Below are 18499 nucleotides of genomic sequence, written 5' to 3' on the forward strand. Positions count from 1 at the left end.
AAAAACTGCTTTACTGGAGGAAATTTATACCCTTTTCCACTGCAACTGCCATTTCACACACTAATATTTCTGTCACCAGAGAAAGGAACGCAAAAGAATGTCTATATGGTTTTTGCCATTGTCATCTACTGTTTTCTCCTAGACACAGTCGAAAAAGTTAGACTAGAGGAATCAATGGCCAGCCAGTTCAAAATAATTTCAGTTTCTTCATTCAATATTTTTAGGTCTGAAGATGATTTTCACGTGGCTATTCTTAAGCCTGATTCATAAAATGGAAATGAATTACTTCGTTGAGAGGTGCTGTAGCTAAATATATACTTTCAAAATACATTGGTCAAGATATTAATTGTGAAAAATATAACAAGGCACCCAAAGCTACTTAGCTATTAACCAAACAAACCCTACTGCCACCACTAGCTTACTCCCCCGACCTTACTCTACCAAAAATACAACCTAGGAGAGCTTTTTTTCTTTTGCTACTGTTATTGTTTGTGGTTGGCTTAAAAGCAGACAGTACAAACTATGGAAAGGGCTTTCCCATTCACTGTATTTCAGAATTCTAAGAAACTAAGAAATGTAACCTGGATAAGACCTAGTTACAGCAGTAATACTCTATCAAAAATAGAGAAATTTATACTTTCTTCCTTTTAAACAAATTTCTATTATTTTTCATCTGAAGGCCAATATTCCTTAGAGTTCTGCAAACTTTTTAAAGTTTAAAATACAGACAAAAACCTTAAAATCTTTGCTTCATCCTTATCCATAATATTTAAAATAATATCCCACTTGATTTTCCCATAATACCTCCTAAATTATATTCAAATAAATTTCAAATATACAACAGACAAAGTTTAAAGTTAGTTGCCCCTTGTATGAAACATAAAGAAGACAAAAAATCAGAATTGAAAAATTTTTTTTTCTCAAAGGTTGGAACACAAAAATTATAATAGAATCTGCACTTACTCTTCACCCCTTTCTTCCCCTTTCGTTCCTTCTTGTACTGTTCCTTCAGTTTACTTATTAGTCCCTGGTCTACATCCCAAACCTCAGTAGTTGGGGAGAGGTCATCTTTATCTACATGCAGCATATTATTAAAAGAAAAAAAATCAGCAGTTGGCAATGCAAGCTGTTGGCAATAAACTGTTATAGCTTTATATAATCATAATAAAAATGTACTGACAGTATATACTCAAAATACTTTAAAGGTGCAGTCTCAGTTTTGGTATTCACAAGTCAAACTCTGAAAGCCCATCTCATAAGTTTCTAAACATTAGTACTACAAACAATAGTTAAATGGTGCTTCACTTCTATGAATTACAAATTTGAAGGTTATTATTCTTGTGGTAACTGATATTTTTACAATGGACTGACATTAGAAATCTAATGTTACAAAAATTAGATCACTGCATCTTTATAAAAATGTTAATAAAAAATTATTCAGCCAGCATCATAAAAGCAAATGAATGAATTACATGCGAACTACTCAAAAAAGTGCAAGCTGGAAAGGTCAGTGCTGTTTTATTGATGAAAATATTCATGCACCTTCTGTCACATTGATTCTGCATGCACAAGATAACTGTACTAATGGAGAGGCATTCTAGTCCAATATAATACATACATGTAATTCGAAAATATGTCTCAAATAATCCATACAAAGCATTCAGAGAATCCCACCTCTGCCCCGACCCCATCCAAACAGTTCAACATCTCATTACCTTCTTCCATTGGTCTACAACTAAGATTAGCAAACAAAAAAAAACAAACAAAAAAAACTCAAATTCCACTGAAGAACTTTTTAAGAGTTGATATTTTTAGGGTAAGATAAAAGCAGTGACAAGCATGGAGAAGTGAAAACATACATCGCTGTACATCTGTTACAGATGGTACTTCAGCTATTTTAGCTGAATAAACAAATCCATATTTGTTTTAAGTAAATACCTGTACCTATGAAAAATTTACCCTATAGAATACTAGAGGAAAACACCATTAAAAATAAAGCAAAACAAAAATATGTCTATTTGAATTATTTTAGATATTAAAGGCTTTTCCATCTTTTAAGTTTTAAACTGTTACTTCTTAAGTTTAAAGTTGTTATTTGGAAGTTTAACATTCTGTTAAAGATCAACGAAGAGTCAGTTTACATAACCCTGTTACTAAATAAAAATTATACCAAAACACGTAAGCTAAGTCAATCAAGAAGACTGATATAAAAGGGAGATTTTAGAGAAAATACACTTTCACAATTTTTGATAACTTATTATATTTCTGGCTTATAAGACTTATAAAATCCATAGGCCTCAATGTACGGTGGACACAAAAAACATCTTTTTTCCTTATAGACAGTTATTTGTAGCAAACATAAAAGATCCTCATATTTAAATGGTACACAGGGGAATTCCTTGGCCGTTCAGTGGTTAGGACTTGGCGCTTTCAGTGCCTGTAAAGTTTGATTCCTGGTCAGAATTAAGATTCTGCAAGCCTCTTAGGCGGAAAAAGAAAAAGGGTACCCAGAAATTCAGTTTTCTGTACCTACTAAAACAGCCATCATTTTCTACCTTATGGTACTATGATCTTAGGTAGTCAGTGTGTAAAAAGTTAAACTCAAAACTTTAATATGCTAACTTGAATTAGTTGAAACTAGGTTATCAAAGCCTAAAATCTACACATGATTTTCAAATCTGCAAACTGTAATACTGTCGTAACACTGATTTAAAGAGAAATTTCACTTTTCCTGTACTCTACTCATGAATTTCCTGAAAACTATTTATATCAAGAATAGTTCTGTCAATTTATCTAATATGCTAAGAAAAATGTGATCTAAAGAATTAATTGCTTTATGCTCATTTTAATAAAGCTAGTAATTCTTATTTTTAAAAGGGACAAACTGACACATTTGGAGCAAATTTTGCTAACCTCATAGAAACAACAACAAAGACCTTCAGTGGTATAAACTTTACACATGAAATCAAACAGGAGTTTTTTAAAAGACCTCTGTATAAAAAGTAAAGCTGTGAATGCTCTAACTGGAGTAGCAAAGGGTAGTGAAGTGAGAAAGCAAAGGGAGTAAAAAACGATAAGCTTATGAAAAACAGAAATATTACTTGCAAGATAAACTTGAATCTAGGAAACAAAGGTAAACTTAAGGCAGTGCAGAGAACAGGTTGGTGAATGCATATGTGCACAAACATCCTGAAACTTGCCTGGTAAGTAACAGCTGATTTGATATTGCTTATAAGAAATAGTTACGAGCAAAAAGGAAGAGGCAGCATAATCTTCTACATACTAATGCTGTTTTAAAAAAATCTAGGGGGAAAAAATACCAAGAAATGAGGTTGAATAAGTTAGGGGAACTTTTTTTTTTAATAAGAAAACACAAATATACACAAAAAAATTGATCCTTGACAACTCAAAACCACAAAAGCCTAAAATTCTATTGTGGTGATTCTAACTACCAAAGCAAAGGAATTAAATCTACCATAAACTTGAAACTAATTTTATTCAAATATTTAGTACTTTATCCATTTAAATAGTATTTTGTAGCCCTATAAATTCTACAGACCACAGTTTCAAAGTGTAGCAGACAATAACTAAACATCTTTAAAATGTTTAGCAAAATTAGAAATGCTCACCAATATTTCTGATTATGCCAAGAATTAAGAACTATTAAAATTAAACCCAAACTACCCTGACAGACAAAAAAGATTTAAAAGCTTTCTAAAAAGGAGTGGTTTCATAGAACAAAAGAATTCAAAATCAGAGATTATGTGTGTACTATGCTAGTATACAAAATAAAAATAACACAGATTATCCCAAGTGGGTGAATACAGGGATGTTTTATTATGACACACTATTTAGAAAGAAAAAAAAAAATCTGTCTTTACCCAGTAACTTAAATCTGAAAATCACTTTCCCATTTGTAAGTAAACTCAACTTTTAAGTAAATAAATATAAAGGGATATTTGAATATTCAGCCTCTTTGCTTTGGAAAAAAAAACCTGATACCTATTGAGTAAAAATGAAAAATTCAAAATCACTGCATAGATCCCTTATAAAAAAAACCCTGCATAGATTTTGTGATAGTTTTCATTTCTTAGGGAAAGAAATTATTTGAACTATTTTGTTCTTAACAGAGTCCTTTCTGTCTTAAGAACTTAAAATGCTTTAAAGATACTTGAGACTTGTCTGGAAGGAAGAGACTTTATTGGTTACTTCCATTACACAAAAAGATTCAGGTCATTCTCAAATATTAATAAGCAGAAGTAAATAAAAATATCGACAGTCATCATTCACTAATTAGGTCCTCTCTTGAAACTGCTCTGCAGTCAAAAGTTTTTGGACAGAAGGACTAATCAACTGCACACTTTTTATGACAGAAGTAATGCCATTTTATACAAATTAAATTCCTGAAATTTTTATATATTCTTCTGATGGAGAGTTAAACTTCCAGCAATTTTAGGTGAAGAGAATAAGAATGGAAATGTGCCAAGATTTAGCTACACAAATGTTTGAAAACTGCTTTCGATCTTTTTTTCTCCCTTTCATAATCTAAACGAGCATCATTAGTGCCCAGATAAATAAATAATCGAACATGACAGAATATTATGCACTTATTAAAAATGATGTCATAGAAGAATAATAAGTGGAAGTGTGGGTTATAAACCAGCACACAGCAAAATCCTGCTAAATACACACAGATATAAATGTTAATCATGGTTCTCTCTACATAGCATTGTTACTGATGATTTTTAATTTTCTTCTATACATGTATCTGTGGGTTCTAAACCTCCAAAAAAACCAAATGAATTATAAGATAGTTAAATATTTATATAATTTAAATATATTTCTATAATTATTTTTAAATCTAGAAAAAAAATAAATAGTACTTTAGAAACTATTGGGAAAAATAAGGTATTTCCAACATTGATAGGTTGCACAGTAAAGAAAGAAGAAAATTAGATATTTTTACTGTCCTCTTGAGCAAGACTAATTCTTAAGAAGGGTAAACTTCTGTAACTTAGCAATTTTCAAAGAGTAAGCACAAAAATGTATATTCAAAGTCTAGAAGACAATTGTAGCAATTATTTTTTTTTAATTTTCAATTAATAGGCCTCCTCTCCCTCCACTTTAAGATCTGAAAAATCAGGCTTGACAATCATAAACAAAGAGAATGCTGATAATAAAATCCAGACCTTTTAAGTAATCAATTTGTATCAGGACAGTCAATAAACGTTCTCTCTCAGGTTCTGTCTCTCCTGCTATTAGCAATATTCAGCTTAAATATATACATGAGGCATTTTTATAAACTGAAGTGTGTCTCCTTATCACCAAAGTAGTTTTTAAAAATCTAGTGATAATTCCTCATGCTAGTAACTAAGCAATTTTGGTATTCATGTGAAATATGCATTAAAATACTTAGTACCCTTCTCCAATAAAGCTGAGTTCTCCCTACCAGGAATATGTTGGTATTAAATGTTGACTGAATGAACTTTTTTTGGTGTGTCTATTATTAACATGTTTTTAAAATTTATTTTTAACTGAGGATAATTGTTGAACCATGTTGTGATTTCTGCCATACAATGTGAAATCAGCCATAAGTACAGAATGAACATTTTTAATTGAAACATCACACTGGACCTCAGCTATTATCTTAAAATTCTTTGTACACTTTTTATTTTACTTTCTAATGGGCCTTTTAAACCCTGTATAAATAGAATTGTTTTAACCCTTTTAGTTATAGCTGGATTATTATTAGCAGTAGATCACTTCCAAAGGCTAGGCTCTTAACACGTTTGTACAGTGAATGTTATATGTAATAAAGTTTAATAGTGTCAATAAATCTTGTTCATTATAGAGCTATTATTCAGAATTAATAGCTTTACTGTGTGTATGCGAGCTCAGTCATGTCTGACTATTGGCAACCCAATGGATGTGGGTTTCAAGAAGATGACTCTCTTCAGTATGCCTGTATGGTATTATCTGATCAGGTATACCATACAGGCATACCGAAGAGAGTCACCTTCTTGAAACCCACATCTATTACCAAATTAAATCATGGGAATGTTTAAAACTGTGTACATGCTTAAAAAAAAAATCTGCTAAGAAGAAAGGAACTGAATTTCTAAATTAACTGAACGTTTCAATTTTAAATCAAGACAAATTTCAAAAATCAAAATTCAACAAAAGCCATATATTAAACAGTTTAGCCACCAAAGCTAAATAAACTGATGCAAAATACTCTGAAATTATTGAATACCACTTTTCTCCTTGCTCTCAGTTTAACTGCCGGCATACATTCAGATACACACATTCCACATACAATATTTAGTAAAATACATCTTTAAGGCCTAGATGTTTTCCCACCCCCGTATTTCTTTATCACCTTACCCCATTCTGTGCCATCCCCTGAACTTCGTGCTTCTCCAGCTCCTTCACCATCTTCAGCAGTTACTAAAAAATCAAATTCTTTCAGTGCTTCCTCAGTATCAGGATCATCAGTTAGGTCAGCAGCTAAGCCTTCATTACCTATCTATAAAGGGAACACAAGCCAAGAATTACCTTTATGATAAACTGTAAAGGTATCCTTTATGTTTTCACACAATTATCTTTACTTTTGCACTCCCATTTTTAGGTTATTTAGAAACAAAAATCTTAAGATTTTCCAGAGAGTTCAACAATCTCAAAAAATGGTTTGTCAATAGTGGTCTGCAGTGTGATGCAAGTAATGTGGCAGTAAGAATGGTTAAAATCTTGATCTTCAAATATGATTATCCTCACAAAGAACGTCTCTAATTACAAAAGATTTAGAGGTAACTCTATTAAAGACCTGTGCAGTCACTTACATTCCAGTATGTTGTATTGAATTGACCTCATTCACTGAGAACTGCACCTATCGTCCATAACTCATAAGGATACGGCAATAGTTAATAAGGACAGTAATGCAAGTCAATAGCTGTGGAATTTATAGTAATGCTTCTCAGAAAAACAACAACCAAAAAAAAAAATCAGAACGTCTGTTCACCCATGTTTCACATGAGTATGTGGCATACAGGCTGAAAACTGCTTTTACAGACTGGAAGCTTTTGAGGAAAACTGGAATTTTCCCCACATTACTGTAAAATCGCAAAGAACTACAATGGAATTCAAAACCACAGTTGAAATACTGTACACTACTATGATAATTCACACATGGATCATCTAATCTATTTTTGCTCTTATAAATACTCTGTATCAACACTAAAATACATCAATGTGTTTCCCAGGTTATACGCAAAAGAAAACTCATTAATCCTTAACAAAGAGTGGAGTGTTGACACAAACATTTACAATTCTTAGTTTATTCCCTCACCCAGGGTGGGAATATCAGCCCATATCAGTTACAACTTATCACGTGTTTACTGTACCTCAAGAGATACTCTACAGCAGTGATTCTTAACTGTGATAGGACAGTTTTTTTTTTCCCCCAAAAAAGTTTCAAAACACTGGACTAGTCCCACAAAAACAGACCCTTTTTTTGCCAATTAGTTAATAATACAGTAGATAATAATTTCTACTATATGTAGGGTAATTTAGTAAGAACTATATAAAAAACTTTCAAATGACATAATAAAAAATCATCAATAACTTCCAATGTAACTTAAGACATCTTGAAATTTTCTATTCCAAACACACTGACTAAATACATTGTAGTTAATAAGAAAAAAGAATTCTTACTTTGTGTTTATTTATCCGATGTTTGTCTTTTCCTTCTGGGATGCCTTCAATCATATCATTTTCCTCTTCTTCGTCGCTGTCATCAGCATTTTCTAAGAAATTGAATGTCTCAAGAACATCACCAGAAGTCCTGTAAGAGAGGAAAAAGATGAATCAAAATATCCCAGTGATAAATATTTCTTTCTGTCTCCTATTTTTAAACAGTACTTGAAGGTAGTAGACAAATTCAAATTAAAACTTACTTATAATGTATTATCTAAATATTCTACCCCAAAATGAAAGATCATTTATGTTCTACAGTTAAAGATGTTAAGTCTCTATAACAGTAATACTTTAAGTAATTACAGCATCAAAGTAAAAACCCTATAGTTACTAGGCAAATGTAGTATTATTTCTCAAAATAAAAGTTATTGTAATTAAGCAACTTGAACTCAGCATTTCTTTTAGCTCTACATTTGTTTAAGGACTAAAACTGAAGTTTAATTTACCAGGCTACTAAGATTTAAAGTAATGGCAAATCAGACATAGAACATTCCAAACCTTTTCACAGATTTTTCTTACCTACAAAACAGGATTATTAATATACTAAAGAAACACATTCAAGTGTTTCAAAACCACTCTTACAATTGATTAACAGTCATAATGTATTTTAATCTTTTCAGTTCAGTTCAGTAGCCTCAGTCATGTCCGACTCTTTGTGACCCCATGAATCGCAGTACGCCAGGCCTCCCTGTCCATCATCAATTCCTAGAGTGCACTCAGATTCAAGTCCATCGAGTCGGTGATGCCATTCAGCCATCTCATCCTCTGGCGTCCCCTTCTCCTCCTGCCCTCAATCCCTCCCAGCATCAGACTCTTTTCCAATGAGTCAACTCTTCGCATGAGGTGGCCAAAGTACTGGAGTTTCAGCTTCAGCATCATTCCCTCCAAAGAAATCCCAGGGCTGATCTCCTTCAGAATGGACTGGTTGGATCTCCCTGCAGTCCAAGGGACTCTCAAGAATCTTCTCCAACACCACAATTCAAAAGCATCAATTCTTCAGCACTCAGCTTTCTTCACAGTCCAACTCCCACATCCATACTATTAAGTCATTTTAAAACTATACTCTGAATTCCTCATCTATGTACAAAAAACAGTTTTCAAATAGTTATTTAAATGTCTAAAAACAGAGGCTGCAACAGAACAGTGAAAGCTTCTGCTGAACATAGTCTCCTCTCACAATGAAAGTCTCAATTCTTCCACTGACTAGCTGCCTGAATTTGGCCATGTCATTTAAACACTGTGGCTTCAATTTCTTTACCAGTGGGAATTAAACTCAATTCAGTTCAGTCACTCAGTCGTGTCCGACTCTTTGGGACCCCATGAATTGCAACACACCAGGACTCCCTGTCCATCACCAACTCCCGGAGTTTACTCAAACTCATGTCCATCGAGTCAGTGATGGCATCCAGCCATCTCATCCTCTGTCATCCCCTTCTCCTCCTGACCCCAATCCCTCCCAGCATCAGAGTCTTTTCCAATCAGTCAACTCTTTGCATGAGGTGGCCAAAGCATTGGAGCTTCAGCATCAGTCCCTCCGAATGAACACCCAGGACTGATCTTTAGAATGAACTGCCTGGATCTCCTTGGGACTCTGAAGAGTCTTCTCCTACACCACAGTTCAAAAGCATCAATTCTTCGGCGCTCAGCTTTCTTCACAGTCCAACTCTCACATCCATACATGACCACTGGAGAAACCATAGCCTTGACTAGATGGACCTTTCTTGGCAGTAATGTCTCTGCTTCTGAATATGCTATCTAGGTTGGTCATAACTTTCCTTCTAAGGAGTAAGCGTCTTTTAATTTCATGGCTGCAATCACCATCTGCAGTGATTTTGGAGCCCCCCAAAATAAAGTCTGACACCGTTTCCACTGTTTCCCCATCTATTTCCCATGAAGTGATGGGACCAGATGCCATGATCTTCGTTTTCTGAATGTTGAGCTTTAAGCCCCCTTTTTCACTCTCCTCTTTCATTTTCATCAAGAGGCTTTTTAGTTCCTCTTCACTTTCTGCCTTAAGGGTGGTGTCTTCTGCATATCTGAGGTTATTGATATTTCTCCTGGCAATCTTGATTCCAGCTTATGCTTCTTCCAGCCCAGCGTTTCTCATGATGTATTCTGCACAGAAGTTAAATAAGCAGGGTGACAATAAAGAGCCTTGACGTACTCCTTTTCCTATTTGGAACCAGTCTGTGGTTCCATGTCCAGTTTTAACTGTTGCTTCCTGACCTGCATATAGGTTTCTCAAGAGGCAGATGAGGTGGTCTGGTATTCCCATCTCTTTCAGAATTTTCCACAATTTATAGTGATCCACACAGTCAAAGGCTTTGGCATAGTCAATAAAGCAGAAATTGATGTTTTTCTGGAACTTTCTTGCTTTTTCCATGATCCAGCAGATGTTGGCAATTTGATCTCTGGGTCCTCTGCCTTTTCTGAAACCAGCTTGAACATCAGGAAGTTCACGGTTCACATATTGCTGAAGCCTGGCTTGGAGAATTTTGAGCATTACTTTACTAGCATGTGAGATAAGTGCAATTGTGTGGTAGTTTGAGCATTCTTTGGCATTGCCTTTCTTTGGGATTGGAAGAAAAACTGCCAAAATGCCAGCAAATTTGGAAAACTCAGCAGTGGCCACAGGACTGGAAAAGGTCAGTTTTCATTCCAATCCCAAAGAAAGGGAATTAAACTAGATGATCTCAAATATTCTGACCAATACGATCAGTACATGGTCACGAAAGAATAACAGTCTAAAAGTTAGGTTTCTCCCCCTCTCCCTGACTGGTTCTATTAGTCTAAATTAAGGCTATCATACAATTCAGACTAGTTTTTAATAGCACTTTGATATAGGGTCTTAATAGGTCTACTATACTGTGCCTAATGCAGTACATGGTTCAAGGACCTGTATAAAAACTGAATGTAGAAAGATACTTTTTTTTCCAAGTGCAAATCAGTAAGAACAAACAAAAAACTACCATAATAACAAAACACATAATTTTCAGCTCAACATCAATAATATGTCTCAATATTGGGGGATTAAATAAAAGGCAAAGAAAATATTTGACAAAATCAGCACATTATTGACAGAAAAATTTAAGAATCATAAATTTAAGACATGACAGTTTTGTTCTGAACCTTAATAAACTAAGTACTGTCATTTCTTGGATATGAATTCCTGTCTCGAAAATGAGAACTCATGTTTTAGGTTTTTAAAATTGTGTTTGATCACAGCAATACATGCACAAGATTTTAAAAAGTCAAAGAGAGCACAATCAATAAAAGAAATAACTGATGAATCGTTCCAAAATTAAAAACCCTTGCTCTTTGAAAGACACTGCTAAGATAATTTAAAGAAAAGTCTACAGATTGGGAAAATGTATTTGCAAATCACACATTTAATGAAGGACTATATACAGAACACTTAAATCTTAGTATCAAAAAAACAATGAGCATGGAGAGATTATTCAAAAAATTTCGGTAAAAAAAGACACGTGTATGGTATACACAGATGCTTATCATCATTAGTCTTTAGGAAAATGGAAATTAAAGCAACCAGGGATTGTAAAGGGTCTGAAACTTTGCCCCACTTGCAAGTTAATATGCTGTTACTCTTGAGATGTTTCTTTTTAGCATTCATGATGATGACCCTGTATGGATTTTTTTAAATTAATTTTACAGTGTAACCAGGAAAAAACCCTTTCAATGTGGAAACAAAAATGCTTGGAAATACATTCTGTAAATATATTACATAATTTTTTTTTAATTACTACTTTAATAATCCTTTCAACACCATTTTACCTGTTCTCTCTGACACTCCTATTCAGATGTTAGCCCTCTGGGACCCATCTTTATATTTTCCTATCTTTTCACTCCTATTTTCTTTTTTTCCCCTTTGCTCTTTTCTGGGAAAGTCTTTTACCCTTATCATCCAAGTTCTACATAAAAATTATTTAAACCACACTTTAAAATTTCTATTAGCTCTTTTTTGACTTCTCATCAAACCTTACAAAATAACATCTTACTGTTTTATGGATGTATTATTTTTCTCAGTGCTTACAGAAGAGTAAACTTTTCAAAGTCTTCTCTGAGCTCCTTTTTTTGATTTGGTTCCTTCGGTCTCCAATTTTCACATCAAAGTCTTTCCTTAACCGTTAGCATTTAACAGTGAAGCATAGAAAAGCTAACTGGATATACTGTGTACATGGGTGAGGCTTGTCAAGTAGCTAGCTTCACGTCTGTGTAAAAGGGCAGAAACCCAAACATTTCATTGGCGGATCCCAACTGTCAGTATCAGAAAGTCTTCTCTACCATTAATAGATCACATTTCTGCTTGGAAAGGATTTAAGATCAGCTGCCAACATACCAGAAGCCAAGGAGAAGAAAATAAGAGATCTCACTGCTCAGCTAGGTATTTTCAGATCATCCTCCTGTTCTCAACATAGTGGCTCACCCTACAGGTGCCTGACTTCTTAAGAAATCAGAAATCACTGGAATTTGTCAGAAATCAGAATTCACCAGAAAACATATCACCATTCTTTGGGATAGGGGAGGGGTTTTCAAATGGCTACACAGGACAAAAGAGGGAGTTTGATGGGAATTTGCTGTATGTCTCAGGAAACTCAAACTCTGTGTCAACCTAGAGGGGTGGGATGGAGTGGGAGATGGGAGGCAGGTGCAGGAGGGAAGGAGTATATGTATACCTATGGCTGATTCATGTTGAGGTGTGACAGAAAACAACAAAATTCTGGAACACAATTATCCTTCAATTAAAATACAAATTAATTTAAATATATATATATATATATATATATTAAAAAAAGAGGGAGTTTGAAATTCTTTCATAAATTTGAAACTTGACTCTTACCTAAACTTGAAACTAATTATTAATAACTCCCTCTACATCTGACTCCAGACGTACCTGATACTGCTAATTCCTTAGCTTTTGTAACTTTACTGGCATTTTGCGACGTGAATTGGCTTTTTTCTTTTCTTTCCAGATTCCAAAATTATTAAGTTCTCCCTATCTGATGGACAGTATATCCTTCTCATTCTTCCTATGTACTCAATTTACTGCTCTTATATGTTAATGTATCTTTAAAAAGTCTTTAACAAACATCTTAGAGGATTGATAAGGCACGAAAGTAAAATGTCTCTTTAATTCACCATGCTTAAGTGGACATCTACATCTGGAATTTTATAGTTTTTTCTTTGCCAACTATCTGCTTACTATCCTTTTTCATTCTAAAAAGATCATCAACAGAATTTTTAAAATTATATATCCAGATGAAGGGAAAATAGAGTGAAGTCAAGAGTAAGGCTGGTAACTAAAAGGGTAAAAAGGAGTCAGTGCATTTTCTAGAAATGAAGGAACCCCACAAGTATGGCAAGATGCAGTCAGAATAAAAAGAAAGAGAGCAACTACTAGAGGTTGAAAGGTAAATCAGAGCATACTATTTCTAACAATATGGCCTACAATTTATCATTTTTCTACTGTTGAACATGAAGACTGGTTCAAATTTTTACTGTTATAAGTAAGAATATGATAGATATGTTTTTGTTGGTATCTCTATCAATATATTAGATCATGTTTCTTAGAATTTTCAAAGGCCCTGATGCTAGCTGAACCATACACACCTACATTAATACAGACTTGCAATATATTAGGCTGGTACAAACATAACTGCAGTTTTTGCACTATTGAAATTTGCCATCTGATACTGGAATACATCCTTAAATGAATGAGGTTACGTTTTACGTCATTTTAATGTGCATTTTTGCTAATGACATAAAATGCTGTTTTTTATTTATTTTAGACTATGGGAATAATGTTAAGACAAAAAAGCAAATTTGAGCAATTTTCTTATTCAAATAGGCCATAAAACAGTGGAGACAACTCACAACAACAATGCATTTGGCCCAGGAACTGATAACATGTCCAGTGCAGCAGTGGTTCAAGAAGTTTTGCAGGGAGATGACAGCCTTGAAGATGAGAGGAGTAGTGGCCAGCCATCAGAAGTTGACAGTGACCAACCGAGAGCATCAGAGCTGACCCTCTTAAACTACACAAGAACCTGCTAAAGAAAGCAACGTCAACCATTCTATGGTCGTTCGGCACTTGAAGCAAATTGGAAAGGTAAAAGAACTCGATTAAATGGGTGCCTCACGAGCTGACTAGAAATTTTTAAAAATCGTCCTTTTAAAAGTGTTGTCTTCTCTTATTCTACTCAACAACGAACCATTTCCTGATCAGACTGTGACGTGACAAAAGCGGATTTTATACGACAACAGGCAACAACCAGCTAAAGTAGGTGGACTGAGAAGAAGCTCTTAACCGCTTACCAAAGCCAAACTTGTACCAAAAAAGGGTCATGGTCACTCTCTGGTGGTCTGCTACAGGTCTGATCCACTACAGCTTTCTGAATCCTGGCGAAATCATTACATCTGAGAAGTCTGCTCAGCAAATTGATGCAATACACAGTAAACTTCAATGTCTGCAGCTGACACTGGTCAACAGAAAGGGCCCAATTCTTCTCCACAACACCTTACTGCACACTGCACAACCAGCGTCTCAAAAGTGGAACAAACTGGGCTACGAAGTTTTGCCTCATTTGCCACATTCACTTGACCTCTTGACTACCACTACCGACTACCAGGTACCACTACTACTTCAAGCATCTTGACAACTTTTTGAGGGAAAACACTTCCACAACCAGCAGGATGTAGAAAATTGCTTTCCAATAGTCTGTTGAATCCCCATACACAGATGTTTAAGCTATAGGAGTAAACAACCTTATTTCTCGTTGACAAAAATGTGTTTAGTGTAATGGTTCCTTTTTGATTAATAAAGATGTGTTTGAGCCTAGTTATAGTAATTTAAAATTCACGGTCCAAAATTACAATTATTTTTGCACCAAAAAGACTCTTGAGAGTCCCTTGGACTGCAAGGAGATTCAACCAGTCCATCCTAAAGGAGATCAGTCCTGGGTGTTTGCTGGAAAGGACTGATGTTGAAGCTGAAACTCCAATACTTTGGCCACCTCATGCGAAGAGCTGACTCATTGGAAAAGATCCTGATGCTGGGAAAGATTGAGGGCAGGAGGAGAAGGGGACGACAAGAGGATGAGATGGTTGGATGGCATCACTGACTCGATGGACATGGGTTTGGGTGGACTCCGAGATTTGGTGATGGACAGAGAGGCCTGGCGTGCTGCAGTTCATGGGGTCGCAGAGAGTCGGACACGGCTAAGCAACTGAACTGAACTGAGCTGAATACAAGTATACTCATTAAGAAGGAAACTGGCCTTGATTAACAACAATTATTACCTAAAAGTCTGTGGACAGATAAAAGGATAAGAAAAATGTGGTAAAATCAGTTAACAAATTATTATTTAGATATAAAAAAGAAAATCCTTGGCATAAATGAAACCAACATTGTAAAACAATTATCCATCAATTAAAGAAAATTTTGCAAATAAATAAATGATTTTTAAAAATAAATAAAATCCTTACTGACAGCAGAACAATTTAAAAAAAGAAGAAAATCTTGTCACATGCTACAAGAATGAACCTTTAGGACATCATGCTAAGTGAAATAAGCCAGACACAGCAAGATAAATACTGTGTGTTTCCACTTACATACTTAAAGTAGTCACTCACAGAAAAAGTCAAATGGTGGTTCCCAGGTACTAGGGGGAGGAGGAAATAGGGAGTCGCTATTTAATGAGTATGGAGTTTTAGTCACGCAAGATGAAAAGCTTCTAGAGAAGTGCTCTACAATACTGTGCTTACATAGTTAACAACACTGCACTGTGCACTTAAAAATTTTTAAGGTAGCTCCCATGTTATGTGCTTTTTTCCACAACAGAAAACAAAAAACTATTAATCTTGTAAAGGTAAGAAGCTTTACAAGGAGAAGATATAGTCTGCTATGGATCTTTAACTCAGATTCAGGTGTGATAAACTAAACAGCACTCCCAAGTATTTATAAATCCTATTAACTACTTAGTTTTTAAAACGCATAGTAATATCCTTGCTTTTTCTCATATGCTATGAAAACTCTTGATTCCTGAAATCCAGAGTAAAGAAAATAAGGACTCTATTAGATGCCAAATTGTTTTTATTACAGACCTTACTTCTCAGAAATAAAATCCCAAAACTAAAGGCTTATGTTAACCTAAAAGTTATCAACATAATACCACGTATATATCTAAGGTATGAAGTAATGCTAGTTTATAACTGTACATACTGTTTTCTTAAGCTCTACATGAACTAGTTTTATTTTTTCCATTCTCCTTTTCTTTGTCCTTCTGACCTATTAAATTCAAGGTAATATCTAATGGTAGAAAATGAAAAAAGTTCCACTTGCTTGACTACTTGCATTTATTATATCTGTATTATAATCAAAAGTATATCTGGTAGACGTGTTGATGAGAATGTAGAGAAACCGGAATTCTTATACATTTCTGGTGGTAATGTAGTCCAGCCACTTTGGAAAAGAATTTGGAAATTCACCAAAAAGGTAAACAGAGTTATTGCATGACTTAGCAATTCAACTCCTAGGTATAAACCCAAGAGACCTGAAAACATATGTCCACATTTCCAGACTGATGTTCAAAGCAGCATTATTCATTATTCCAAAATGTGGAATCAACAGGCAAGTCCATCAGTTGGACAAAGAATAGATAAACAAAATGTGATATATCCACAGAAGCGTATTGGCAATGAAAGAAATGAATTACTGACACACGCTGTAGCATGGATTTTAAAAACACTATGCTAACGGAAAGTAGCTACTCACAAAATAACTATTTACATAAAATATCTAGAATAGGCAAATCTACAGAGACAAGGTAGATTAATGGTTGCCTAGGACTGGTGAGTGAGAGGTATACAGGAAAGATGGGGAGTGGCAGCTAATGAGTACAAGGTTTCTTTATGGAGCAATGAAAATTTTCAAAACTTAGATTATGGTGATGGCTGAATAACTTTGTGAATACTCTAAGAACTATATCCTTTAATGGGTGAAATTTATAGCAGGTGAATTCTATGTTAATAATTAAAAATTTAAACTAGATCTGGTAGCTTTCTGAGCCCAAACACAATGCAAAGCCTTGTTTCTTTCAAAACAGTGACTGAACAATCATTACTATTCTAATCACAGAGTAGTATTAAAATTTATTGAAAACACTCCAATAAAAATCTAAAAATCAAGATGTTCAAAATAACTCCAAACTATATGAAATCACTCTCAAGTTTTAATTTCTCACCTATTTCAGAGATATTTCAGTCATTCTCTTGGCATCAAAACTTCAAGATACATAAATTTTAAAAGTGCCTAAATAAAAAGTTTATTTGTCCATGACGCCATTTAGGAAAAAACATTTTAAATCTGAACTTTTTTACAGAACTTTTTAAAATTTTTACACATTTCTTTTAAAAACATCTATTTATTTATTTGGCTGTGCCAGGTCTTAGTTGCAGCATGCAAACTTTTTGTTGTGGCATGTGGGATCTAGTTCCCTGACTAGGGATCAATCCCAAGGCTTCCTGCATTGGGATCATGGAGATTTAGCTACTGGATCACCAAGGATGAGCCTCTGCATGCTTTAAAAATTGTTAACAGTAGTAACAACAAGCTAAAGAGATTCATAATACCTGTTATACAAATAATGTTAACCTATGCACTGAAGAATTGATGCTTTCGAATTACGGTGCTGGAGAAGACTCTTGAGAGTCCCTTGGATAGCAAGGAGATCAAAACAGTCTTTCCTAAAGGAAACCAACCCTGCATATTCAATGGAAGAACTGATGCTGAAGCTCCAATACTTTGGCCACCTGATGCCAAGAGTCGACTCAGTGGAAAACATTCTGATGCTGGGAAAGATTGAGGGCAGGAGGAGAAGGGGGCAACAGAGGATGAGAATGCAGATGGCATCAATGACACAAAGAACATGAGTTTGAGCAAGCTCCAGGAGACAGTGAAGGACAGGGAAGCCTGGCGTACCGCAATCCATGGAGTTGCAAAAAGTTGGACACAACTCAGCGACTGAGCAACAACAAATAAGTATAGTTCATACCTTTTGATTTCTTGTCCTTTTTGCTTAGGAGATTCACCTCCATTCAGGATCTGTTCTAAATTCTTTGTCTCTACTGATCCATTTGGTTCTGAATTGGACAGTCCAAGTAATGATCTTACCCGCTGAGATCGTACATCTAATATTGTATCTGTATAACCTACTTCCTGAAGATATCTGTAAGAGAAAATTAAAAATATTAAATCCCGTAATTTGTTAATACCTGCAAACTTGTTAAATGAAAATTACATCAAAGGGTTTTAGAAAAATCCATAATACTCTAAAATATACTTTTCCTTTCTTCTCTATAGACTAGTTTCATTTTTTTTTTTCTAAAAGGGCTGATTACAAACCAAAATTTAATTGAGAAAGCATATAGATGGCTAATACTAATTAACAGCCAATCATCCTGAGGCCTAAAAAGCTCTAAACCTTTTAGAAGCCGATTATATATATTACTCAAAAAAGAAAAAAAAAAAATCCAGAAAGTTGTAAAAGATGAATAGAACTAAACCTCTGAACAATGATAGGCCACCTTGAAAGCTCAGCTCTTAGTGAGAGGTTAATGGATGGTTCAGTTCTCCTTCTAAGATCTAAGATCTCATTGCAGTCCTATAGACCTGTGGTTTTCAAACTTTCCTTCTTAGCTAAACCAGGTTACCTAACAAGGACCTACTATG

At 34.6% G+C, this 18499-nt stretch overlaps 1 protein-coding gene across 3 annotated transcripts in view; it reads right to left on the reverse strand.

The window, feature by feature from the left end:
* Positions 1-18499, reverse strand: part of STRN3 (striatin 3) — a 107299-nt gene that overhangs the window by 31078 nt on the left and 57722 nt on the right. For 2 of the 3 annotated variants that reach the window (XM_070358674.1, XM_070358675.1), the window contains exons 5-7: positions 17823-17996; positions 7711-7840; positions 6385-6526 (exon numbers count right to left, since the gene is read on the reverse strand). In XM_070358674.1, coding sequence (XP_070214775.1) covers positions 6385-6526; positions 7711-7840; positions 17823-17996 — 446 coding nt within the window. Of the gene's footprint in view, positions 1-963; positions 1075-6384; positions 6527-7710; positions 7841-17822; positions 17997-18499 lie in introns of all 3 variants that reach the window. The other variant, XM_070358673.1, reaches the window with a different exon arrangement.

This window comes from Bos mutus, chromosome 21, assembly GCF_027580195.1.
Source record: "Bos mutus isolate GX-2022 chromosome 21, NWIPB_WYAK_1.1, whole genome shotgun sequence".
NCBI classification, from domain to species: domain Eukaryota; kingdom Metazoa; phylum Chordata; class Mammalia; order Artiodactyla; family Bovidae; genus Bos; species Bos mutus.